Source organism: Mixophyes fleayi, chromosome 4 (assembly GCF_038048845.1).
Source record: "Mixophyes fleayi isolate aMixFle1 chromosome 4, aMixFle1.hap1, whole genome shotgun sequence".
Lineage (NCBI taxonomy): Eukaryota > Metazoa > Chordata > Amphibia > Anura > Limnodynastidae > Mixophyes > Mixophyes fleayi.
The window spans coordinates 219,379,131-219,397,986 of NC_134405.1; the positions used below are offsets into that span (position 1 = coordinate 219,379,131).

The 18,856-nt window shown below is 37.6% G+C and overlaps 1 protein-coding gene across 6 annotated transcripts in view; it reads right to left on the reverse strand.

The window, feature by feature from the left end:
- The window catches only part of PPFIA2 (PPFI scaffold protein A2), a 367,242-nt gene that overhangs the window by 67,723 nt on the left and 280,663 nt on the right, over positions 1-18,856 (reverse strand). For all 6 annotated transcript variants that reach the window (XM_075209360.1, XM_075209359.1, XM_075209358.1 and 3 more), the window contains 9 exons: positions 16,105-16,167; positions 15,822-15,913; positions 15,389-15,524; positions 14,588-14,811; positions 11,271-11,508; positions 10,498-10,527; positions 9,555-9,685; positions 7,475-7,629; positions 5,266-5,359 (listed from right to left, as the gene is read on the reverse strand). In XM_075209360.1, the coding sequence (XP_075065461.1) occupies positions 5,266-5,359; positions 7,475-7,629; positions 9,555-9,685; positions 10,498-10,527; positions 11,271-11,508; positions 14,588-14,811; positions 15,389-15,524; positions 15,822-15,913; positions 16,105-16,167 (1,163 nt within the window). The remainder of the gene's footprint in view (positions 1-5,265; positions 5,360-7,474; positions 7,630-9,554; positions 9,686-10,497; positions 10,528-11,270; positions 11,509-14,587; positions 14,812-15,388; positions 15,525-15,821; positions 15,914-16,104; positions 16,168-18,856) is intronic.

Sequence of the window (18,856 nt, forward strand, 5' to 3'; positions counted from 1 at the left end):
TGCCTTGAAAAAGCTACTAGCGAAACGCGCGTCGGCGGACGCCGCATTCACTGCCCGTGCTCCTACAATTCAATTCTTTAAATAATATGAGCCTCCTATTCATTTATCTAGTTTGTAGACCTTAAACCTCAGGCTATTACATTACCTCCGTTAGAACCTCACAGCTTTCCACCTATTATGCAGAGAAACTAGTGAGAGCTCATATTTTGCTGAGTCCATTGAAAGTTATCATGCTCACAAAAGGGGGACTGAACATATGCAAATGAGTATGGAGGGTTAAGTTAGCGATAGATATACCCATGGGAGTTATTAGAACATAAGAAATGTACACATTAGAATTGAGTACTCAGTATAGTTGAATAACTAGTGACCTAGAGTTAGTCACGCTTTTTTATTTGGGGTTTCAATAGATCATAACAGTGCTATTGTATTTCACCCAGAATTCACTTGGGAATCAACATATGCAGATTAGCTGGACGGACTAATCTTGTGTCTGTCTATTGATTCTCATGCTGCTTGTATATATGTAAACAAGCAAGCAGTGTTCCCCCTGAATTACTGTACTGAATACTCATTATTGGTTAAATCTATCCTGATGAATGGGGTTATTTGAGGACAATACACCACTTTTGTATAAAGGTTTTCACACCTACATATGATTACCTTGATTTATCACACATCTGTTAACAAGAGTGTAATTGTATGAGTCATATGCTGCTTGTATATTATAAGCAATCAGCATTTACCATCCTCTCAGCTCATAAATATTATTTGGAATCTATTCATGAAGGAATTACCATAATAGATTATACAATAAGATGTTACATCCTTACTGTATGAGGATTCCAATAATAATAAAAAATAATATTGATTATTTGTGGCATACATTTATGACCAAATATATGGTATCACATATTATAGTGAGCAGTGACACGGCTTGACAATCAATATTGTCGATTTTACCAGTTTATTCTTTTCTCAATTGCATTCTATATACACCTTTTAATATTTCGCTATTAGAAATTTTATGATAAGTTGATTCAATAAAGATTTATTTAACAGTAATTTTTAGATACTTTCTGGTCCATTCGAGTGCCCCATAAGATCATTACTTTTTCTCTCTTGTTCTTTATCTGTGGTCACTAATATTTATGATCGGGTGCACCCTTCCCATATATGGATAGTCATTTACTGTCCTAGCCTTATTAGAGCATCTATCAGAGGGAAGTGTAATCGGACCACCTGGTGTGGTCTTTTTTCCTTTAGCTCTGTGATAGAGTTGAATGTCATCAGCATAAAGGTGATACTGAAGACCGAAGGAGGAGATGAGAGCACCAAGGGAGGAAGTGTAGAGCGAAAAGAGTAGAGGGCCAAGAACAGAGCCCTGCGGGACTCCTATGGGGAGAGGGTAGGGGGAGGAGGAAGAACCAGATGTGGATACAGAGAAGGAGCGATTAGAGAGCTATGAGGCAAACCAGGCATGGACAGAACCAGAGAGCCAGACAAAGAGAGAAGAGTTTGCCGCATGAGGGGGTGGTCCATGGTGTCAAAGGCTGCAGAGAGGTCAAGGAAGATGAGTACGGAGAAGTGACCCTTGGATTTGGCTGATAGGAGATCATTAGTAACCTTGGCCAGGGCAGTTTCGGTAGAATGGAGGGGGCGGTAGCCAGATTGGAGAGGGTCAAGGTGGGAATTATCCGTGAGGTGCCTGGTTAGGCGGCTGCAGACAATTCGCTTAAGTAATTTGGAGGCATAGGGGAGAAGAGAGAGAGGGCAATAATTAGCAAGAGAGGTGGGGTGGTACTATCTTGGCGCCTTCATTTTACGGATCTTCAACAACCCACGTTGTTGAAAGGGGAGATATTTTGTGGTATCCGGGAAAATCTATAATTATTTTTTCACCCTAATAAATATTTATGCTTCTAACCAAGGCCACCTGACCTTTATAACAAATATCCTAGACTGCACGGAGGATCAATGGCAGGGCATCACAGTAATTGGTGGTGACTTCAATTGGACTCTGGAACCAATGTTAAGATTCTTCTTCTGACCCTTCTAGATTCTCTACCAGAGAAATCTGCAATGTTGCTTCATGAACACCAACTGATTGATATGTGGTGACTGCAACTTCCATCCGATAAGGATTATTTCTTCTACTCACATTCATACCCCTCATTCTAGGATAGATCTTTTTCTATTGAGCCATAGGCACTTAAAACTTCTAATTTGTTCTTTTATAGGGCAGATTACCTGTTTAGATCATGGCCCGATATTTGTGCCCTTATTGGTCTCTAACTGTACATCTGGACGAAGTCCATGGCGGCTGAACGAGCTGCTAATTCAACACCCTGAATTTAAACTTAAAATATAATCCACTATTGAGGAGTATATACTTACCAACGATAGGCCAGATAACTTTAAGACTACCTTCTGGGAAGCACATAAATGCGTATTGAGAGGGAAGCATATTCAGATTAGCTCCTTGGCCAAAAAGCAGAGAGTCCAGCAGAAAAATGCTCTTTTGCTAAAAATGTCGTTTTAAAGCTGGTAAATGTTGATAGAAATTTACTTGCTAAAATGATTACCATCCACCTTAAACCCTTTTTGAACGAGATTATTCATAGTGATCAACTGGGATTTGTTGCAGGAAACGAGGTCAGGGATAACGTCACTAAAGTCATTAATCTGATATGAGCTGCCTCCCTGTCTACCTCGCCAACTACACTTGCTTGTACTGACGCTGAAAAGGCGTTTGTCAGGATTGTTTGGCAATTCATGAGAACAGTACTTGAGCATTCGGTGTTGGATCCTTCCTGCCTGTCTAAAATCTTATCCTTGTGTTACAGACCGTGGGCGAAAAAATAATTTACTGTATTCTCTTAGAGCCCTTCACTATCACAAATGGCATACAACAGGGGTTAAGCTGTCCCCCCTTATTTTCATCCATCTATCCATGCCGACGCAAGACATTTCTAGGATTCGAAGGAGAGAACAATTTATTAGCCACTCTAATGAACCCAGATACCACTCTTCTCAATCTGCTATCAGGATTTCACACCTTTAGTGAACTATCAAATTTTAAAATTAACTACACCAAATCTGCTACACTTAACATTAAACAGCTGAAAGTACCATCTTAGGCCTGCAAAGTGCCTTTGCATTCAAATAGCACAATTCTCAAATTCAGCTGTCCAGCTTCCTGGGATTATGGAGTGGACATGCCATGGTTGAACTAAATAGTGGGTAAACTGGAAGAACATTGTCCTAACCCTGGCTCAATGGAAAAAGCTGAGAGAATATAAAAACATATCTACCCTACTGCCCCACCCGGTCTCTCTCATACACAACAAAGACTTTCCTCCTGGAATGACACCTCACATGCTTAAGGACTGGTGCTCTGCTGGCATTTCTGTGTCCGCCAGCTGGTTAGTAGTGGGGGAATCCGTCTATACCAAGACCTTAAAGATAAGTTAACACTCTCAGATAAGGAATGTTGGGCTTATATTCAGTTTCTGCATTATTTTGGGAGTGTTATTAAAAAATAACATTATAGTGATAGATATCTAACTCCCTTTGAGCTTCTCTGTACCATCCAGCAAGATCTGAAACATTCTGTCTCTTTTATATATAAACGTTTGGTAACTGACCTATGGCCGCCTCCTCCCACATTCACTGAAGCTTAGGAGTGAGACCAAGAGATGCAATTAGTTGCCCACAATGGGAAAAAATCTTTCAGTTCACCCAGGCCTCATCAACCAGTGTATCAGTGTTGGAGACTCAATATAATGTAATTACTAGATGGTACAGATGTCCTAGTCTAATTAGTAGGATATTTCATGGACTCTTTTAGAAATAATTAGATTTTAAGCAGGTGATTCTCCTTCACTTTGTAAGTGAACTTACTCGTGTTGACTAGCTGGTTACTGTAATATAAAATTCACTCATTAAGCAAGCATGAATACAGAAAAGGACTCATTATCCTGTTTTCTGTCACTGTGTGTACTGCAATGAGCATGGAGAAAAGAAAGACAGATAATTGTCTGAGGGGGTCGGACTGAAGATTGTAGCCAATCATGTACAGTTTAAAAGCTACAAATCAATCCATCGAGACTGTAAAGTTCCAGTTTCCACCATAATGTCATTAGGAAATTTAAGGCACGGTAGCCAACCTCCCAAGACATGGTCGCAAGAGAAAAATTGGTTGAAGATTGCCAAGGAACAACATTTGCAATCCCCACCATGAGTTCTCAACTCAGTGACAGAGGGTTATATGGTAGGAGGTCCAGGAGAGCCCCACTTCTAAGAGAGAGAGACATAAGTAAGCCTGACTGGAGTGGCCAAAACACACCTGAACACGCCAAATTGCTTCTGGGGGAATGTCCTCTGCACAGCTGAGACCAAATTTGAGCTTCTTGGTACAGCACAGCACCCTAATGTTTACATTAAGCAAAATTAATTAAAAAAGAAAAAGAACACCTGCCCTACAGTGAAACTTGTAGGAGGTTCAGTGATGTTTTGGAGTTGCTGTGCTGCATCTGACACTGGATGTCTTGAACGTGTGCATGGCATCATGAAATCTGAAGATTACAAAGCAATTTTGGAGGGCAATGTAGAGCCCAGTGTCAGAAGGCTGGGTAACAAAACTCTTGTGCGCTCCTACTCCCAGGGTAGACAATAAAAATATATATTCAAAATAATCCGCATCCACTGTAAGGAGTGCCAATCCTGAAACAAATACAAGTAATAAAAACAAAAACAGAGGGCGTGCCAGGGGACTGAAGCTAATAAGAGTTAATATCTGTCACAAATATAGTGCAATCTGTATGACATTACATATATAAAAAAAAATAATCAACCAGAAGGGGAAACTCCACACATGCCATGGAGGGAATCAAAGACATGACCCTAGCTATGTGAGGCAGAGATGGTAACTTCTGTGCCACCATGCTGCCCAAAGATCATTTTGTTTTCTATATGAAATCATATATCTTATTTATACTAAAGAGTGTTAAGATAAACTGCTAGGGCACATGCCTCCTCTGCTAAGTTGAGTTTGGGAAAATCAGGCCGTATGTATAAGCCTATGCAGCCTTGCTCTCAATCTGGTACTGATAAAACGGACTAACCTACAATAAAGGTCTTTCAGGCCATTTATACTTCCATGGATTGAGCTTAAATATTTACAGACCCTTAAAGGCCACACATTTTAGACAGACAGGAGAATTGACACGGAACATACTGACAATTTGGAATTACAGTACATACTTTTTCTTGAGTCGTCTGTCTTTCTCTGCTTGAGTACCGAGTTTACTCAACCCGAGAGAGTCCTGTCCTCCAGGATCCATATCCATGAAACCTCCTGTTGTTATCAAGAATGAGATTAAAATTAGAAAACATCCTTGTTATGAATTACATCAAAAGTAAATAATATTTAGACAATATTTTATTTATATTATAGAACAGGTTTAAGAGACATCTAAAACATGTTTTAAATATAAGGCAATGTCTTGTAATCAAGCTTATTTTGTCTATTGTAAAATATCTGGGTCTGGCCTGGTGCTGGGAGTCATGCTGAATTTGCCTTTTTTCTAATGATGACCCAAACATACATAAACCCCCAAATCCAGTACTGTAGGATTAGGAATATGATATGAATTTTGATACGGTATTGGAATTGTTTGAAGAGTCTGTGCACAGTAGCATATATTGACACCACCATCTTTATCACTATACAGTACAATTGGGTGCAAGGACAATATTAACACAAGACAGTGTATTGGCAAACAGAGAACGTTGTAATAGGGTCCTGGTGGCAAGCTTACAATCTATAGGAACGCAAGAGTTTGTGTCAGGAGTCTAAGTATCCAGACTGCATAGTGACTATATAGTGGAGCTATATGATCCAGTTAATCAGCAATGTTGGTCAGTAGGTTGTTTGAGTATATAGCTAGAGAAAAAAATGTAAGTTTAGTGGAGTAAATTTACATTTATTCTATAGCTATATTAGAATAGGGTTACATATAGGGAATAGGCATTGGGCAAATATTAGATATAGGGTTATGGCTTGAACTTATGTGAGATATAGGATTAGGACTTGAATTAATGTTAGATATAGGGTTAGAGCTTGCACTAATGCTAGACATAGGGTTAGGGCTTGAATTAATTTTAAAAATAGAGTTATGGGTTGTACCTATAATGAAAGTAGATTGAGGCTACTGGATCAGGCAGCAGACTGGGGAGCGGGCAGTAAAATGTAAGTAATCAATTGAAAAAAAATAAAACAATTCTTGCTGCTAATTTTAAATCATCAGCTTATACTTGGTAAAACTAAACAATGCTATTTGTCTTTTATAATGTATACTACATGAGATTAGAGGGGTAACATTTACATTGCCACCTTAGACAGCAGACTAACTAGGCATACCTATAGGTGTTCATTGTCATGGAGTGCTGGGTGGACTATATTTATAGTATATATAGAGTGATGTAGTTTTGGATTTCCTTGATCTGAGTGTCCAATGTTGCTATGAAAAAAACTGTATGTGCTGGTGGTTGAATGCAGTAACAGAATGGTAAAAGTAAAATAATAATATATGAAACTAAACAATTGATGAAAAATAAAAATACAAATAATGCAAAAAAATGAAAGTTAAATTATATGACGTAACAGTATAAGGAAAAGTCAGATGGGTATAAATAATAAATAATAATTAAGGATATGTGAATTTAAATTGGTTAGGTGGAATATACTTTTGCAATATAAAATCTGCGAGGTAACATCATTGTTTGGGAGCTGGTTAATTAATATAAGTGTATAAGAGTAAATGGTAAATAATTAAATCCTAAAAAATGAAAGAGGTCAAGGAATATAAAGAAAATTAAGTAATGAAATATGTTAAATACAGTTATGTTTTATATGATTTTCCCCACAATGTCAAGAATGGGTAAATGTGTTTAAGGGTATAATAATGAAAAATAGAAATAAGTAATGCAATATAGAAATTACTTTTAGCTCCTGCTCCTATACTCATCCACCATGACCAGCTCCCAGATTTTCTTACATACCAATCTGGACATCCAGATATAGGAAATCCAAGATCAGGTCCATGCAGTGCACCATTGAAATCAATAGCAAATTGAATCTTTTCTAGTTTAATTAGGTGGAGGATAGTGTTAGTGCACATTATATTTTCACGCTAGCTGTGTATAAGTGAACCTTTTAATTTTACACCTAAGTGTGCTCGGTGCTTCATCATAGTTTTGTGCAAAGGAGCGACTTCATTTTATACGATTTTTAATGTTCAGTCTATTAGTCCAGCACTCTACTTCAGCATACTTTATGGTATCATTCCTACATATGCACACAAAGTGTGGTGTCCGAGTGGATCAATAGGATACATATGAAAACAACTGGACTATACAAGGCAACACAATCCTGTTACAGAACAAAGACCTTGGAGACCAAATTCCTTACTGAGCTGTCCGAGTCTTGCCTTCTCTTTTTTGCCAAACAGCCGTCCTATGGAGGATTTAATTCCTTTCTTCTTTGGAGCTTTGTGGAGAGAGTCTTGGCTGCTGTTGGCAGTCACCAGACCAAGGGCATCGGGTTCAAGAGATGCAGTCAAACTTCTATGAAAGACAATGGTTTTTGGAGCACTTTAATATAGTGTTGTATATTGGTGTACAGTCTGACTGTTGAATTTATTTCACTTCTAATGTAAGCCTGGGTGCACACTGGAGTTTTGTCAGCCAATCATTGGGCCAAAGGACGGCTATACGATCCTTTGGTCAGATATCGTGTTAGTGTGTATACTTACACGATCAACGACAGTCGTTCCATAGTGCCGACTGTCGTTTCATTTGGTTGGTCGTACTGTTTAAAAATCTTGTTCCAATCACCTTCTGTTCATGCACTGTGTATGCACTTATGTTCACGATCTCCATAGAGTTTACTAAGTCATGCTCTTTTCAACCGATGCTGGCAACAAACATTGCACGGTGAATAAATGTAGAGTGTGCTGTAGATGGAATAATTTGTTCTGAGACTGAATATTTTGTTTCAGAGTCACAGAAGCTTAACGAAATTCATTATGACATGTGATAGATATAACAAGCCTGTTTTAATCTTTTCTGACAGGAATGCATCAATGAATAAATACTGTGCTGTCATTCTCTAAACGACTAGAGGACCAGATAAAGAGCACAGATCTGAAAGTAAATCGTGTCAGTGTGTATGCATGAATCGCCCAACTGATCGGACCTTCAGTCGTAGGTATAATCGTTGTAGATAACACATTGATCATAAAATTCTCCAGTGTGTATCTAGCCTAACATAAGCAAATATTTGAAATTAGAAATAGTAGACTATGTAACAACTAGAACAATGTAACTGAAAAATAATTTTTAATGAGATACAGTAACCTTTATTTCTCTATGTCTGAGATACATATTTTCTTATTATTGGTCACTGTAGGGGCCTGAAAGATTGATGAAGTTTATTTGATGCAACAAAATTGTCAGGTTGTGACATGTTGCCACTTATAATATATCATCTGTCAGCTGCTGATAAACTTTGGAACAAGCAGCACTATAAAGGATCTCTATTTAAGGTTTTAGAGATCATATAGATCTCAGTTGCTATATTGAGCTGTGGATGATTCCTGTGGAATACCTCCTGGAGCTTAACTTGAACTCTTATATCAGCTATTTGATTTTCTATCAATACATACCCACCAGGAGATATTGTAAGCCGATGTGACTCTTGCACAAAGTTTATGTGACAAACAAAAGTTTGTGAATAATTTTCTCTGGATGCAATTGTACTGAAGTTTTTTACACACAAGGATTTAAATCATTATTCTGAGTTACCATCTTAAACATTAATGTATGGAACTCAGTGTGGAGATGAAATGCAATTATTTAAATAAACACAATGTTATAATTGTTCTGCACAGAAAAATATTTTGCATTTATGAACAATATACTTAAATATTACATGGATATTGAAGGATTCCAGTTGGTGTACAGTGGTTAATCCATGGTTTACGTTTTGAATGTATTTATTTATTTAGTTGATATTATAATACATTTGGTATGTATTTGTAGAATCCATTTGCTATAATCCCTGCTATGATGAACATCCAAAAGGGCTAAAAGTACAATTTTTTTAGTTCATATGTTGTGATAAAACAGGTGCAGGCTGGTTAAGGTGAAATAAAGCCTTTGTTTCATCACATCATGCTATGTTGGTATTGTTAATAAACTGACTGTCTCTCTTTTTTTTTATAAACAATTTGAGCATAATTTAGTTTTTTTGTTTTTTTTTGTAATTGTCTTCAGTTAATAAAAATATTTGGGTAGTGTACACTGGCATGTTTAAGCTTTGATTCTGGAAAGAATGTCTTTCCCTTCTGGTGGCCTCACAGGTGAAGATTTCATTGGCCAACTTGAACAGTTTTGCCAAAATAGCCAATCATTGCACTATGTGTGGCATCATTCTGAAACATTAAAATCCCCATAAATCCAGAGCAGTTCAGGATATCTGCACAGCTCACCCTCTGGAGTCATTGTGATATGAAGAAGGCAGAGTATGAGTCATCCTGAGAGCGCGTGGTGTTGAAGGAGGGGAGGTTTCACATTTTATTGTGGCTTTATCTTCACGACCATCTTCTTCTACAACTGCGATCTAAAAAGGAATGTTTGGTATGTTAACTTCAAAAACCAATCCAAAAACTATGAAACATGCATTGTGTTTACTGACAGAGATACAATAACAGGTTTTGTTTCAACAAAATGGAACAATTGTTACTGGGTCATTTTGGATTTACACAGTCTTAATGTACAAAAACGCTTTGGGCCATATGAAACTAAAATAGGAACAACCTTGTCCACATCTTTAAAGAGTAATACGTTTTTAACTAATATAACTATACAAAAAAACATATTAACACCTCCCAAAAATTAAAAAAACATAAAATAGGCCAAAATTAATGGAAAGGTCACCTAGGCTTGGGCCTAGAGCAGCAGAAAAGCGAGGGGGCAGACTGTTCTGTTGGTGCTTCATAATTCAGAATCTTTTTTTATTTTTTTTTATTATTTTATATGCATATGTACTTCTGGATTGGAGGACATGGGTATGGCAACATCTAAAACCTGCCAGCATAAAAAAATCAATAATCACTTTTATTACTGCTAGAATTAATGTCATTATTTTATAGATAAGTGACATCAAGGAGGTTGCAGTCATGGAGATCTGAGGTGATAAGTTTGGGCATAGCTAAAGTTGCCTGTAGGGCAAAAGTTTGAAATCATAGTAGCCAGTTTTTTTTTTTATTTAATGGCATCGAACATGCACTAAAATGAATACAAAATAAGCATAATTACGCTACAATAAAAATATAGATTATGCAGGGAGCAGGGTATGGAGTCATAGTCCATGTTCTCTATACAGACTTTAACTCTAACTAAAATAAAAATAAAACAAACAGTAAACATTACCTTTCTTCTATGTTTCCGCAAATCACTAGGCTAAATGTGGAGAAATAAATAAAAAAAAAGAAGAAACAAACAAGGTCAATAATAAGAATATTATCTATACAAGGAATATACTCTGGTATATGAGAACACATTCATTAGTTTTGCTATAAAAATAATCAATAATGACAGTCATTAATATAGAATAGTAATGCTAAAAAAAATTAGACTGTTTACTAAAGATTGATAATAAAATGCCAAATTGTAGATTTTAAGTCAGTATAAAACATTTAGACTAAACAAGTTATCTGACAAAGGTTTTATTTCTCATCATATTATATTTAATTTAGAAATGCAAATCCCGATTTAAATTCTTCCTATAATATAAATGTTTCCACATATCTTTGGCTTTGGTAAACTGAATTTAATAGCATCTCCAAATGTATTATAGATCATAATTGCTCTATGTGTTCAGAAAAATAATTTATGGCATTACTTAGTTTATTTTTTCTACCTTCTTCTTTCCTGCTGACACTTCAGCAACATTCTATAAGTCTAACAAATAACTATGACTCTTTCAGCTGATCTTTGGGGAGTTAGAGAAATACAATGGTTCCTTTCTATTATTAATACATAGCAAATTAAACATAATTTTTAAACTTGGGGAGCACAAATATAAAAATACTTTCTGATTACAGGGGTATTCTATTTTCGGGATAGTCAGAAAAAAACAAAACTGCCATCAACCCAGTCTTCATTACTGTAATTCAAATAATATTTCTAAATAAAAAACTTACTAGTGTCATTACTCCCATACGATCCATCTCCCTTGCAGGACTGCGTGGTGTAAGCTTGGGTGTGGAATGTCCACTTGGAGGTGACGAGCTCGCCAAGGATGAAGCAGTCACTGAACCAGTGATAGAGGTACCTGGGTGAATTCTGGCCAAGTTAAGTCCCTCCAAGCTAACGCTGGCTACTCTGTTCTCAATCTCCTCAGCTCTAAGTTCCGTAGACTCTTTTTCTTCCTGAATGAGTCTGGTGTAAAACAGAATAGAATAGAATATATCTTAATAATGCTACTGCTATAGACAGACCAAATGAAAGAATGTAACGCCAACATTAGGTATACCAGTGTGGCAGAACTAATTTATCTATTTACATTCTTCTTTCAAGAAATGTATGTATGAAAGGTCTGTACATCATTCAATTTCTTTACTTGATGCAAATTGCATCAGATGCGTTTACTGCACATTGCTCCAATTTGAGTGCAGTATCATAATAAGCCATGTGTGACTGTGCTGAAAGATACATGCCAAGATTTCATGCCCACTTAGCTGATTACTATCCCTGAGGAGCATGTGTCACAACTCTCAGCTGCTTTCAGATGCAGTGGGCTAGCTGCATTCTGTTACACATCTACACTTACTATTCTATGGCCCCCAGTCTTACAGACAAACTGTATTACCTGCACTGAAAGGCATTTTTAAATAGAATACGGCAACATACATGCAGTTTACTCATATTATACATATATATGCCCAGTACTGTACAGTATAGGCACATCTACTACATAAACACAACCTGTCCACATGATGTTCACGGCATAATGTATAAATTGGAACTTGAATAGTGTATATAGTGGAAACCTTATATATTGTGTCGGGGTGCAGTACAACACTGCAAGGTATATTTTTACATGTAAAATGTAATATAATTGATAATTTTACTAATAAGCAAATGTTATGTGACAGGAAGAAAGTCACTCTAAAATACAAGTGGAGGTGATTTATTTAGTGCAGTAGATTTAAACGGGTGTAAAAAATGATCAGAGAGTAAATTATCACTGCATTCAAAAATAAGCTGGTTTTTTTAAGTAATTTATGTGGTGTTTATTTGGTAAGTTGTTGAATGAATTACTTTTCTAGAAAGTGATGTTTGAACTTAAAATGTCACTCTGAGATCGAAAAAACATCCATAGTATTTCAGTTTTATGTTAGTTCTTCTAATACTCCATTTTCACTATATAGTATTTTACAATGGTATTATTTTTCTAGTAACTTGAGACCATGCTCACTTTTGCTAATTTACATGTCATATGAAGCGTGCTTAACTGGATGCTATTTCTAAATTGAATGTTGATCATTTATCATAAGTTAAGGGAAAGTAACTCCACTTTCTGCTTTCAAAACGGTTACATAACACACCTTGTTACTTGCTCAACTTTCATTATACAGTACTCTAAACTTATAATGTGTTACTGATTTAATGGGTTAGCATACGCTATGATTCCAAACCAGTGCCACAAGTAGGCTGGACTGGTCTTCCTAAACTCATTGTGACCTCCTCTTTGAGTACCTCTGGACAACTACTGTATGACATTATTTATAATGCAGTTTGTGAACAAATATAAATACATCTATATAGCACTTCCTATGAAAAACTTGGACACCACTGGAAAACACCATAATCACTTTCACGATTCTCTGCACATGCAGTTACCACAGTGTTATGTGTACTTGGAATATGCTAGAGAGACGCTCTACCTATTTCATTCTGAAATGGTGTTTTGGGATGACACGTATTACACCATAATAATGTGGGAAAATCACCATTAATATTCTATAGCGAGTTTTGTTTGAAAAAAATATTATTCAGACCATTCTGTATTAATTTAATTATATGACTTGTCTTGGAGAACTGTATTCTGCATTAAAATGCTTTTAGTCAATTATAGTGCTTTATTTTTGATTGAGGCTTCTATTTAAATGATAGTGTTTTATTTAATCAAGATGAATGCTGGAGACAGTTTTGTTCTGCCCTTGGTCCTATTTGGTTCTAACCCCAGCCTTGAGATGGGAAACTAATTTAATATTCATTACAAAGCAATCAGAGCAAATACATTTAGAGTTTGTATATACAAAAATACTTATTCATAATAATCTGTACTTTAAATAAAAAGAAGGTGCACATTCACTTTAATTTATCCCACAATCCAAAAACATACTAGTAGGCTTGTATCAAAAATTGATCCTAGTCTCTCTCTGTCTGTGTGTGTGTGTGTGTGTCTGTGTGTGTGTGTGTGTGTGTGTGTGTGTTAGGGAATTTAGACTGTGAGCTCCAATGGGGCAGGGACTGATGTGAGTGAGTTCTCTGTACAGCACTGCGGAATTAGTGGCGCTATATAAATAAATGATGATGATTTATGGAGAGAATCCTTGTACAGAACTGAATGACAACCAGCCCTCCTAACCTCATTTAACTTCTTGTGTCATGTGTACCTAGCTTCTGTAAGAATAGGACAGAAGCAGGATGTCTTTGTACAGCAGCCACAGGCAAAGGAGCCGAGATGCAATAAATAGAAATAGCTCAGATACACAGTCACTGTAGCTTAGTTATCTCAAACTAAAAAAGCCTATTTCTAATGTCACCAGCAAGTCTGTTTCCAAATTTGGTTCAGGTGCTGCTGGTGCAAGCAGACGTGACATTTCAAACATTGTAAAAAATAATGCTCTGGTCTGCCCCTGATGCCGGTTGACTTCTGTTGAATAATAATGTACATAGTGCTCAGTTCCAGGCTGTGCTCCAGTGTGACCTGTGATGGGTGAACATGGTGTCTGAAGCACTGCTGGTACTGGGGTAATCCAGCTTTATGCCTCAGGAGCTCTGCCTGTTCTATTAGGGAGGTGCACTATGTTTGCATTTTGCATGAGTGTAGCTATGAGCCTGCCTTTGTGAGTTGGCACTATTGCCAACTTAGCCTCCTGCTAAGAAAAATATTGACGTACCCACATGTGTTAGTGGGTGGTTGTCAGATTTTAGTACTTCAGTAATCAGCTTGGCATAGATATTCATTCCATCTCCTACTGGAAACCTATTATGGAGATGCAATTACCCTACAAGTTCCCTTCTGCATGGTAACACAGTACTGGGGAGTACCACAGCTTGATAAACAGTATAACAGAATCCAACAAATTCCCAACATTGAACCTTAACATAATTTGAATACTACTACATCACATAATAGACCAAAATTATAATATCATAGATACCATATAATACCGTATACTATATTTCCTATTGATACAATAAACATAAGCAAAACAATGGAAAGTACCTGATTTCTTTATTGATTGCATCTAGCTGCTCTTGAAGCATCATTGCTAATGTCTGAGCATCAGAATGTCCACCAGGTGACAAAAGGTCCATGGAACTGAAAATAGTATCATGATCATCATCATCATCTATGTCAGACATCTCGGTATCACTTTCGAAAGGATGGCTGCTAAGGACTCCGATTTGCTGTGTTCGATTCCATTCGTGGTCACCGAGAGACTGCACCTTAATCAATTGTAAAAAATATGAATTAAATGTATAACATGTGGACAAAGCTGTCTCAGCTGACATCTTTTCTATGTCTACAGTAGCCCCTCTACTAATGTGATTTATATTTCAAATGCTGAGGGTTTGTACTCTCCTGGAATTAAATCATTTGACCTGGCTAGTTCTGTATTTATTAGCTAAAGTGAAATGAAAAATCTACACTTTCACATAACAGTTGTGATCCAAGTGCCAGAACTCCTATATTTTAAACCACATTTATTTACTGATTGCTTTGTCCACAATTTTAAAATGGATTAAATAATCAATGCAGTATATAACAAACCTTCAATTATTTAAAGCAACAATAACAAACTATAGTTTTCAAATATGCTGAACAAAAATAAACAGAATTGACTTCTGCAATGTGGGTCATCAACGTTTACTACAACGAATATCACTATATTTATAGTACATAATGAACTTAAGGATATATCATATCATCATAATCTGTACTCATTTCTCTATATGTGTAGAATCATCACAATACAATTGTAAAAAACGCACAAATAAATGAAAACTGCAGCAAAATCCAGACCTTTGGCTCTTCCAGCCTTATTCCCATTCTCCCTCTTCGCGGCCTCCTAATGACTTTAGTTGAGCGGTAGTCCGGCTGACTGTCTACCAATGAGCTCACAGAATATCTCAACTCTGCAGATGGGTCCAAGAGAGACCTAGAAAAAATGTAAAACAATTTTAATATTTGCACATCTAAATATGTAAACCGAAAACAAGACATTGAAACCATTTTCTATGATGGGCTGTGACTGGAAATATATAAATTTAAAAGCAATACAAATTATTATACTTTGCAATGTTGGGTAGGCCGAACACTAAATATAATTAATATTACTGCAGGAATTAAATCAAGTCAAAGCTTTGACACAAAAGTTTGCGGCATCGAGCTGTCACTGAAGATGATATGCCATTGAGACAACCAGATACCTGAAGTACATTTGTCAGCAAAATACCTTGTTAATGTTGGTTCTATCAAGGATCCAGTACGCAGCTTCAGCTGGTCAAGTTCAGATCTCAATTTTTCAATTTCTTCTGCTAATCGTTCCTAAATTAATAAATGAATTAATAATTGCATGTAACTGTGCACACATCTGTTCTGTCTACAAATATTTTACAGAATGTACACACATTTGTAATACCATAATTGTGTTTCTAACATATTTACGGTGATCTAACACATAATACAGACAAGTTTCAGAAATATGACATCCTAACAATGCAACATAACTGCTTTACCTTATCATGTAAACATTCCTCTAATTGTTTTCTGAAACTGTCTGAGTCTTGGAGTAAAATATTCTGCAATACAGAAAACACAAAACATTTAAAACCGGGCTAACAGCAGTGATACATGCCAATACACATAAATGGCATCTATTAAAGAAAACTTTTCTTGTTAATTAATTGCTAATGCTGCAGTGTATTTGTAAGATTGTACAACATTTTCTGTCCCCAAATGTACAATAGTACAGAGTGACGTGTACATCTCCTTTTCTATATTGTGTACTCTGTATCTGCTTTATTTTCCTTGCCTGTCCTGCCAGATAAAGGGAGGTCTAGGATGCCGGGACTTCATACTTAAGTAAAATATTAGGCTGTGACCAAGTGGAAAGTCAGATAGAGATGCCTTTGGCGGGAGGCCGGCTGTCGTACATGCTGGCTGGAATCACCTCTGGTTTGGTGGAACCAGCCTGGGCAAAGGCACTAGCGCAGTCTGTGTTTACCCATCACCTTGCATCACGTTCAGTGGTTGTAGGTGAAGAGATCATCGATTTCACTGAATGTTCAGCCGATTAGCCCATGCTTCTCTTAGCAATGCCACAAGATGAGCCTGTTTGTGCAATATGCCTGGTTAAAACTGTATAGGGTCTTTTAAGAGTTTCCTTCTCCTTAGAAAATATTCTAGAGAACACTTCACTGACTAAGTTGCAGAAAAATCAGTCCTATCTTAGCCAGGTCCTGGCGAGTGTTGGTTTCTGAGTGCTCTTGCCAAGAAGAGGGTGAGGTAGCAGAGCAATCGAACATAGAGAATTTCTTGTTTTTGACAAGGACTCTAAAAGACGGCATAGTGTGGATGACTTAGTGTGGACAGTTCCCAGGTACTATACTTCTAGGACAGCGGGTAGTCAGCAGAGTCTGCAGAACACTGTTAAAAAGAAAGAAAAAGCAGTTTCTTTCCTTTTTTATTCTCTGCAAAAACTTGCTATGCGAGTCGGGGACCCAACCTGTACATAGATTTAGGTTATGTGCAGATATCAGACCCTTTGTCACCTACCAGAGTTAGGTTACAAGGAAATTCCACCTAAGGGGTTGTATCTATAGCGCAATTGTCTAATGCCACATCTATTCCTATCCACGAACACCACAGCACATAAGAATTGTAAAGACAGAAAGTTGAGACCATTCTTAAAACAGTTAGTGGCTGGTGCTTTATGGAGACCCATTTTTAACTCCAGATTGGGTCAACTAGCCCAAGAAAAAGTGGCCAGAGCAACTCTTTGCAGGCTTGCAGTCTGGGTGGCATAGGTCTGTAATGGCGACCTTGTCCGGTACACATCCGGAAGGAATATGTATATCTGGGGACATACCCTGCATGCTGGTCAAACCGGGGATCAGAATTTTTTATCTAGATGGTCTCAGCTTGCCGAGCCGATTGGCTCAATGCTCAATGCTTGGGAGGTAGATGAGAGTCAAAAAGACTGTGGTGTCCTTGTCTTTTATGGTGATGTCTATTCGTGGTTGACTTGTATAAGATTATTAGCCAGGCGACAGGTGAAAAAGTTCCTACTGGTATATCTGCCAAGACTCTGTTTCAGGCTTTTTCACGCAGTGGTAAAGGCACAGGGGTCAGGAATCGCTTCAGCAGGTCCCGGCTCCTCGTGGAGGACAGCAGGCGTGTTCCACTAAAATGCCATCATCCAGGTCCTCGAAATAAAAGGCTGCTTGATAGACATTCTGCCCACCCACAGAGACAGCTGTGTGTGCCTGTCTGCAGATTTATAGGGATCAATGGTTCAGTTCCACTTCCATTCCTGTGTGAGGGGATAAACTGATTTCCTACCTTTTCACTACCTGTCTCCCTGTGGACCAGTTTTGCCATACGGTTAGCCAATCCCACATACCTTACAGCGGTTGTCATTTTCTTCCAGTGTTAGCATACCACAGTGGGAGGGGTTATCTTCCCAAAAGTTGTTTGTGTTAAGCTATCAGACAGATTTATTTGTCAGGATGATCCTCGGGACACTCAGCACTCATGTTCAGGTGGACATACTCAGATTAACAGGGTGTCTGTAATCTCTCAGATGGATGCTGCTCTTTGGGAAGTTGAGACGGCAGCATTAACAGGGCCTGTCCCCCGGCTATATAACTTTGGACAGTTGGGACAACACATGCTTTCCCCTTTTGCTGAGATGCTGTCTCCTTTTATTGTCTGTTCTTGCAAAGCTTCTGATAAGTGTTCTAGAATTAAGAGTGATGCTAAACGCTCTAGCTCAGGGTTACCCACGGTCATGGGGAAATCCCATAAAGATTCAATTAGACAATGCCACCACAGTGGCATATATCATCATCAGGGATATACAAATAACTCTATTGCAATAGGCTTCTAGAATTATAACTGGTTCCCTCTAATGGTGATGCTTCCCGCATCCTAAAAGGGTAAAACAGGAAGGAGTCCAGGTGCAGTTGTGGTACCAGACTGGTGAAGCCAGTCATGGCAGAGATTAGCACAGCTGGCTTTCATGGTGTAATCAGTGAGCGTTTTGTGGATTGCAAAGCACGGGGCTTCGGCTGAGCAGTTTGGTCAGGCAGCCTTCATACATACCTTTACAAGTCTAAGTACGTTTGGTTTGGGTATAGGGTGCTGCACACAACAACTTTGTGAGCGTATATCCACCCGAAGGGAGTAGCTTTGGTACGTCCCCATGGTCCAGTGTCCCCCAGAAAATTAGATTTTATACTTGCATTAAATCCTTTTCTCTTAGTCCAT